Source organism: Silurus meridionalis, chromosome 22 (genome assembly GCF_014805685.1).
Source record: "Silurus meridionalis isolate SWU-2019-XX chromosome 22, ASM1480568v1, whole genome shotgun sequence".
NCBI classification, from domain to species: Eukaryota; Metazoa; Chordata; class Actinopteri; order Siluriformes; family Siluridae; genus Silurus; species Silurus meridionalis.
In genome coordinates, this window is record NC_060905.1 from 16,616,340 (window position 1) to 16,625,411 (window position 9,072).

Consider the following 9,072-nt stretch of genomic DNA (forward strand, 5'->3'; position numbering starts at 1 on the left):
TATCAGAATGTATAACTCTGTGTTTTTCTCTGTCTGTATTCACTCTCCAACTGAAGGTCCACAAGATTGACCTTTGACCTGTTTTAGAGAACGAGTTGATCATTGGTTGATCTGATGTCGTTCACTTGCCTTCATTAGTGACATTCAAGATTCATCTGCACAATTCATCAATTCAACACATTTACAAATAAAAGTTGAATAGAAATTTTAGATGACAGATTCTGACAACTGGTTTAACCATTTTGCATTCAATGACGTACACAATGAACTGATGCTGAGATGTTTTGGGGGTTAAAACTCTTCAGGTGAAACCAGTATAATATATTTTAATCAATAGGAACATAAACAACTGATAATCTAGAAAACAACAGACACTTGTACACAATCGATTAAATAATTATACCAAAACATTCACAATTTGTTTAAAGCAACAACAATTTGCTTTTTCGATGTGCACAATTGATGACATGATGTGGAAGTTGAACAACTAGTTTTGAGAATTTCATTTCTGATCTGAGTAACGCTCCAAAGGCAGGGTGTCCGATCTTTATAATCTCCTAATCTTTATAAAAACCTGCACTCACACCGACCCTTTGTATAAAAGACTGGACAATTCTGCTCTAAACTGAGCAACTGAGAAATAAAATACATCTATCATATATTATTTGTACATTGTGGTATGATGTTTTTAATAGCGTTTAGCCCGAATTTTGCTCTAATCCATGGGAGGTGGTCCGTTAATTAATGTTGATCACAAATAATTATTATTTTTTTAAATAAACACAGGGAAAAAACATTAAAGATAAAATATTTAATTCAAAAAAACATTATAATTAATACATTGAAGTTCTACTAAACTAAAAGCTGATGTTTATGTAATTGTCCCCCTGATAGAAAAAGGAAAATGTATAAATCTGCAGATATTTTAAAATAAAAGACAATTTTTGATATTATGTTGATGTTAAGTTTGATGTTATGATGCATAAATCTTTTTGAAAGGTTTAAAAACATCTAAATATACAAACAATTTTTACAAATACACACTTGTTTACAGTTCTCTCTTTTGCACATTACTGTATAACTATAATATACAGTAGGTTCACTGGTCAGTTTTGTGTATTTGTCCCACACTGTCTTGTGTTGTCTGTTTGCACTGTTTTTTATCTGCACTGTTTGCACATGATGCACTTTATGTGGTGAGGACACTTACTCTAATCCTAAGTGTTCTGTTATGTGGCTTTATGTTGTTTTATGTAGCACCAAGGCTCTGGAAGAACATGGTTTCATTTCACTGTGTACTGCGTCAGCTATATATTTGGTAGAAATGACAATAAAAGCTTTCTGACTCGACTTGATGATGTACAACAACAACAACGATCTAACTGTGTTTATAATATAATATAACGAGTGTAATATGAATTGATTTCTATTAAGGCTAAAACGATTGCTCAGGTAATGTGAATAATTCTAAAATGTAAAAAAAAAGTTTTTTCGTTTCGTCCATATAACTACACACAGCGCATTGTTTCCCCACAGACCACAGGTGGCAAAAGTACACACATCCTTTACTTAAGTAGAAGTACAGATACTCATGTTTTAAAATACTCTGGTAAAAGTTGAAGTACTGATTAAACTTTTTTACTCAAGTGAAAGTAAAGAAGTCTTGGCTCTGACATGTACTTAAGTAAAAAGTAGTTATTACTTCTACATGTTTTATCTGTTAACTGGACCTCACATCATATAAGATAGATAGATAGATAGATAGATAGATAGATAGATAGATAGATAGATAGATAGATAGATAGATAGATAGATAGAGAGAGAGAGAGAGAGAGAGAGAGAGAGAGAGATAGATAGATAGATAGATAGATAGATAGATAGAGAGAGAGGATAGATAAATAGATAGAGAGAGAGAGAGAGAGAGATAGATAGATAGATAGATAGATAGATAGATAGATAGATAGATAGATAGAGAGATAGAGAGAGAGAGAGAGAGAGATAGAGATAGATAGATAGATAGATAGATAGATAGAGAGAGAGAGAGAGAGAGAGAGAGAGAGAGAGATAGATAGATGATAGATAGATAGATAGATAGATAGATAGATAGATAGATAGATAGATAGATAGATAGATAGATAGATAGATAGATAGATAGATGGATGGATGGATGGATGGATGCGATAGCCTAGTGTCAGTAGTAGTTAATGTCAGTATCCCCATAAGGATGAGTTTGAGAGTTTGATTCCTGGTCGAGCTGGTTGCTGTGTTGGTAAATAAAACTTCTGGACCTTGTCCCCTCTGAAAACATTTCAATTCTGTCCTTTCTGTGTTGGATTAATTTCTTGATTTCCTGGTCTTTAATGAAAGATAACTCCACCAAAAAAAGGCACTTCTGTGGTAGCTCAGTGGGTTAAGGCTTGTGCCTGAACATGGTCCTTAATATAGTCCACGCTGGTGATAAGGTTTCAAACCCAGTCCTACATGCCTTCTTTCTTACTGCACTGGCATGAAACAAAGTATGAACCCTCCAAAAATCACACATGCTTTTCAGCAGTGGTCGCTCAGTGGTTTAATTCTTGTGCCTCATCTAAACATGCTTCCCAGTCTGATCTCTTCCATGGTTCAGTGGGTTAAGGCTGGTGCCTCGCTGATGGTGAGGATCAGGGTTTGAATCCTGCCAGTTGGTTATGTTCTTGTTTCCTAAATCTTTCTTTTTTTATCTTAGCTTTATATTCTTGTGTTGATGGTTTAATGGTAGATAGACCCGCTCTAAACAACCTTCCTGGCCTGTCTTCCCTGATGGTTCAGTGGGTTAAATCAGGTTTCTTGCTTTTGGTGGGGTTCAGGGTTCGAATCCTGCTTTCTGTCTGCCAGTCACGATCAGGATTCACTTCCTACATCTTTCTTTTGCGATATATTTTTGTTTTTAATGGGTTGAAAAGAAAGATAGACCTGCTCTAAATAAGCTTCCTAGCCTGTCCTCACCGATGGTTCAATGGGTTAAGGTTGGTGTCTCACTGGTGATGGGGATCATGGTTCGAATCCTGCTTTGTCCCTGCTAGTCACGTCATGGTTTTGCTTCCTATGTCTGTCTTTAGCATTATATTCTTGTGTTGATGCTTTGTAAGAAAAGATAGACCTGCTCCAAACAATCGTCGCAGCCGGTCCTTCCCGATGGTTCAGTGGATTAAGACTGGTGTTTTGCTGTTGGTGGTGTTCAGGGTTTGAATCCTGCTTTCTGTGTTTCTGTCTGGTCTGAATTTCTTGCATTGAAGCCTGAAACAAACGATAAACCCCCCAAAAAAAGAAGGTGTGTTGTGGGACTTGATGGCTTTGTGATAAAAGCCTTGCCTCTGAGCTCAGAGGTTGCTGGTTCGAATCTGGCTTGTCCCCACATTGGGTAAGCTGTGTGAAAAGTAGTGTCTGGTGAGCAATGAGGTAGTTGACTGTAAACAAAGGCTGTGAAGACCTGCTGCTTCACAGCCTCAGAAAAAGTGAGGGTGATAGGTTTTTGGCAGAATTTTTCCCTATATATGCAAAACTAAGTCCATACTTTTTTGAACGTTTTTGCTTCATAACCCCCTGTTTTCAGCTTCTCAGACACCGGGGGGGCAGATGCCCGGATATTGCCCCCCTGCTTCAGGATACACCCTCCGAAACCACATCCAACCTTCCACACAGCCATTTCTGACACCTTCCTTGCTACGGCCACCGGAACCTTCCACACTCTTAACTTGGAGCCCTGGCCAGGGTTTGAACCAGCAACCTCTACAACCCAGAGGTAAAGCTCTTCCAATTGAGCCACAGGACTTCCTGCAAGAGCCTGATTTTTAGGACCTTTTTTGGTTCTTTTAAAAACTTTTTAAAGAATTTAAAGGAAAGCCAAGGGGTAGGAATCGAACCAGGTGAGTCAGATAGCAGCGACCACTTCACTGACCATTACACCAACACAGGAGAGGCAAACAAGCCTTTGCTTATTGGACTCTTGGCTTTTCTATAGTTAGGAGACCAGTGTTTTCTCTTAGATCCTGATGGTAGAGGGTCAAAACTTCTCCTTCCTGTACATTCTCTCAGTAACTCGAAGTCTATGAGAAGTGACTCAGGTACAAGAACCACATCTCCAACACCTGCACCACTGATATACCATGATTTACCAGCAACCAATTTTAATGACCTTTCATTGTTCTGTTTTTAAAAACTTCTTATAATGTTCAATATGAAACTAGAGGTAAGAATCGAACCAGGGAAGACTTTCATCATAGATCACTAATGGCATTACTTCAAAACTCAAAACTTTGTTAGACATGTAAATAAGCAGGAAAGACAGAGACAAAGAGACACAGACACAGCTTTAGAAAGAGTGAGAAACAAATAGAGAGACAGCAAGAGAGAGACATATACAGTGAGACAGAGACATTTACTAAAAGAGACACAGAGACAATTAGATAAATAGAGAAAATAGAGAGACAAAGATAGCGAGATATAGTCACTTCCTGTTGGAAGTGTTTATCCCGAGCGACTCTTAATGATCTCATTTACTAAATGAGCAGTAGTGAGTTAAGGGCTTGCTCAGGTGCCCAAAACTGGCAGCTTGGAGGTGTTAAACATGTATCATATGTACAGCATGTGATATATATGCAATCATATGTACAGTGATTAAATATAAAGACTATATCAGTGCAGAGACGTGTGGACATCATTTAGAGCCTTTGCTATGTTTCCACACGGACAGTTAATGAGGTGATACCAGAGAAAATGCACCTCTTCAAGTCAAGTCAGGAAGCTTATATATATAAAATTATAGACATTTTACAGATTTAAATGATGTATTGTTTTTATTTGTACGATCAATAAAGACAGTAATTTAAGTTTGTGTCGCCATTATGAGGGAAAAACCCACAAAATGCCACCCAGAGGGTAAATTGTGAGAATCATGGCGGATTTTGGTGTTTGATTTGAGACTCAGAAATAAAACAAAAGTTTACTGATTAAAAATATTTTTATCCCTGGAGGTAATTTATTTATTTAATATCTAAGTAAAGAAAGGAAAAAATTTCTTGCCATTTAAAATTATTTTAATTTTGACAGCCAAATATATATATATATATATTAATACAAAACTAATTAAAAATGTTGTTACCTAATGAATGTGTCCAGGCTGAAGATCCACATATAGAACACAAGCAGAAAAGATGATGATGATCAGGAATGTGTCTGTTCTCAGTCATGTTACATCACTGACTCCCTCTGTCTCATCCACGTTAACCCTAAACTTCTTACTGCCTTCTGTGGTGAGTGAGAGTCAGGACTTTATACACCAGTGGATTGAACGCGCAATGACAGGAAATCGGTTGTTCGGCTGAAATCGGCACGCAGTGAAAATAAAAAAATTATATTTCACCAAATCAATGGATTAAAACTAAAGTAACAAGTCTGTTTTGAAAATGTAAGAAGTAAAAAGTACAGATATTTGTGTAAAAATGTAATGAGTAAAAGTAAAAAATTGTCTGAAAAATAAATAGTGGAGTAAAGTACTGATACCGAAAAAATCTACTTAAGTACAGTAACAAAGTATTTGTACTCCGTTACTTCCCACCTCTGCCACAGACCATTATTAATGATGCACCACCCACTAAACTCTGAAGCACTCTGGACAGAACACAGAAGATGCTGCATTATGAAAAATAGAGGAACTGGGAAAAAACAGCAAGGGGCGAGGAGAAGATTCATATGGAAACCTCCCACCTCTGTAGTGGCAGAAAGTTTTACACATTGAAAATTAATTCGGCTACAATCAATAAAATCGCATGGTATCAAACTGATCCTTTGATCCCTGGAGAGAACTCTGTCTAACAATCAGCTCTGGAGGAGATGGAACGAGACGGATGAAGCAGAGGAGCCCCGTTCATACACCAACAGCTTCAAACTTCATGCCCACAACATGCTTACATGGATGTTTACGAGAAGTAAAGTCTGAATTGCGAAAATATAGTCAGAATTAGGAGCATTTACGAGTAAAAAAGTTAAAATTAGGAAATTTTTTTTTTATGTAGTGGGAGCACGAGCTTCCATAGATTTAAGTCGACAGAAAACGACAAAGTTTGGGATAATTTCGAACTAAACAAAGAAAACACTGTACAGTGCGTTTACTTTTGTCGAGTAATCTGAAATTTATTTAGATATTTTTATTTATATATTTTCATTTGTATTTTGATGTAATATGGCAATTAAATGCACTAAATGGGTTTAGTTTTCACAGATATTCTTGTGTGCGATTTTAGCAAAAAATTATATTTTTTTCTAAAATGTAAACAAATGACTTGTTTGTACTTGTTTCTTTTTTCATCTCATTATCTCTTGTATATTAAGTTTTGCACTTTAATAAAGAAAAGTACTTTTCCCCTGATTACTCGATGGAATAATCTGTAGAATATAATAGCTACATCCCTAGTTTCAATTAATATCAGTGGATATGTGTGACACATTTTGTATCAGGGGGTCCCTGCCCCATGTATCTATTGCCTAAGGGGTCTGTTATCTAAAAAACACCTTGAAGACCCCTGCTCTAATTACTTACATTCTATAAACCAAAATATTCATTCAAATTAGCTAAGAGAAATTAATGGATAAATCGAGAAATAAAATAAACAGTAATATAGGTTTTTTTTCGTATGCTTTATTTTTTTAAAACAAAAATATATACAAGCAGGCAAAAATACCAGAATGGTTATCAAAGTGCAATATGTTCCAGTGTGACAGTTCACCATTGTCTGTAGGTGAGCTGGTGTGTGTTTAGTGGAAAGCTGGACACTTTAGTAAGTACAGTTTGATCGTAGGGAAATTGGGTTGAATACCGCATTGCATGATGCACCTCACTGGAGAAATCCATCCTCTGTACAGGTTTTCTCCAGCTGGCCTCCTCTACTGACTTGCACACGGAATACAAGCTGTAATGTCTGTTCTCTCGGCCTAAACACGTGAGTGAGTCCGTGTCGTGATCCTTCTTTAACAAGGATTCGATAGAAAAAGGGCCTGTAAATTTGATCGGACGCTCCTCTATCTTCTCAGAAGAGACTGGTAACGAGGAGGCCGATTGTGCTGATCTTTTTCTGTCTAAAAAAGTAGGTGGCAGACCGGGAACATCACTAAAGTGACGTCGCAGCATTTTCGGTGTGATGCTTTCTTCATCCACTCTCCAAAAGTTCCTCTTGGCATTTGGGTACTCGGGGTCAATGGGAACCTGTAATGAAATCCGACAATGTTTGAGTCATTGTTTGTTTGAATCAGTTGAAGGACACCTGAGGGATTGAAAAACACAAAAACGACTCACTTTTACAAAACACTTGTTGGATGAGAGACAGACTCTGATGTTGTTTTCGAGACCTTTCCTGTCCCCGCTCACAAACACACCTAGCGATTTCATAATCTGCAGCAAGAACAAAATTCAATGTTAATTCATTTGTGCATATAAAAACGCATAAATGTACATAACATAATAGTATTTCTGTTATTAAACATTACCTGTTTAAAGGTGAGCATCTTGTCGGGAGAATCTTGAATGACATACGCCACAAGTCCAATGTAAGTTCCCTTGGTGTGTCTTTTATATTTGCGGTGGTCTCTAAGTACAGGCTGAAAACTTCCAAACCCTGTTTTAGTCATAGTTTAAAGCTTGAATGCTCACTTGAATGCACTGGATTCAGAAGACTGCAAGACCAGGTTTATAAACCTAGCAGTTTACAGAGGAACTATATGTGTGCATTCCATGTTAAGTGCAGCTATTGCTAATCTGATGAGGTGTTAATATGTGGGTGGCACCTAAAAGACCTATGGTGTATTTGCATCTGAGATTACAAAGTTCTTCATTGTCAAATGCTTTCTTAATATTACTTTTGTACTTTTAAATGAAAAGCAAACAAGAAATAAACTGAGGGGAAAAACTTAACTGGAGGAAAATTTAATTCAATTTCATTTAAGATGCACAATTGAACCTTGAGGAAAAAACATAATTAAGAACTGTGAAAAAAAATGCTAATAAAATAAACAATAGAACAAGAAATAAATACATAAACTTGCATTTTATTTGACATATATTTTACAGGAATATACTAACAACAATTTATTGGCCATATAAAAAAATTAAAGTAAGATAAATAATTTTAGATATTAGTGGTGTAACGGTACACGTATTCGTACCAAACTTTTCCGGTACAGGGCTTTCGGAGCACTTTTCATGTGCAGAACATAGTTACAATCTAAATTCTCTATGGAATGTATTAGGTGGTGGACCCCAAGTTTCCGCCTCACACTTTTTTATTATTATTAAACTTGAAAACATACACAACAATGCCAGGGGTATAAAAAAGGAACTAGAGTTAGCGCAGTGGATACTCAAACTGTACCGGAAATAAGATTTGTCTTGCGCATGCATGAAAAGGTGAAAGAAACAATGGAATGGAATGGAATCTTTTATGTCCAGCTTCAAGAATTTCTCTTAAAAGGAGAAAATCCTGACAATTCTGCATATCGAGAGAGTGAATGAATGAAGGATAGGAGGAATGAAGACATTTGTTAAAGGACGCTGAAATAAGTAGAACGGTTAATTAGATCATATCTTTAGAAAATTTTATATTAAATGTCCAACACACACACACACACACTTTTTGTGTATTACCCAAATGGGGTCTAACAAATGTAAACTATTTAATACAAATTATTGAATTATTATTGTTATTTTTATTGAATTTGAATAATTACATTTTATTCCAATTTAAATGATTATTTAGTTTGATCAATATATCAAATTGTATTCCATTCCTTTGATTTATTCTATTTTATTTTTATTTAGTATTATAAAATATTATTTGATATATTATTTAACTAACCAAGCATTTTATTTAAAATTTTAAGTTTAAGTTATAAAAATTGTAAACTGTTTAAATGTTGATCACAAATGTTAATAATAAACTGAGTTAATAAAAAACAAAAAGCTATTTTATCTTATGCACCCCCAAGTCCACACACCCACCCGGACCGAGATTGAACAGAACCGTGACTTAAAAACTGAGATAC

The 9,072-nt window shown here is 35.8% G+C and overlaps 1 protein-coding gene across 1 annotated transcript; it reads right to left on the reverse strand.

Annotated features, from left to right (window-relative positions):
- Nucleotides 1–6,760: 6,760 nt before the first annotated feature.
- si:rp71-45k5.2 (uncharacterized protein LOC560783 homolog) lies at nucleotides 6,761–7,662 on the reverse strand. Its single transcript, XM_046835430.1, has 3 exons — nucleotides 7,522–7,662; nucleotides 7,331–7,426; nucleotides 6,761–7,240 (listed from the first exon to the last, which is right to left on the reverse strand). Exons 1-3 carry the CDS (start codon nucleotides 7,660–7,662, stop codon nucleotides 6,761–6,763), a joined length of 717 nt encoding a protein of 238 aa, XP_046691386.1.
- Nucleotides 7,663–9,072: the final 1,410 nt, after the last annotated feature.

What these genes read in the sequence shown, in the direction of transcription:
- si:rp71-45k5.2 (XM_046835430.1), bottom strand. Translation starts at nt 7,662, where the DNA reads ATGACTAAAACAGGGTTTGGAAGTTTTCAGCCTGTACTTAGAGACCAC. An exon ending in AGATGCTCACCTTTAAACAG is followed by an intron (nt 7,427 to 7,521) that starts GTAATGTTTAAT and finishes TTCTTGCTGCAG; the next exon opens with ATTATGAAATCGCTAGGTGT. An exon ending in CCAACAAGTGTTTTGTAAAA is followed by an intron (nt 7,241 to 7,330) that starts GTGAGTCGTTTT and finishes ATTTCATTACAG; the next exon opens with GTTCCCATTGACCCCGAGTA.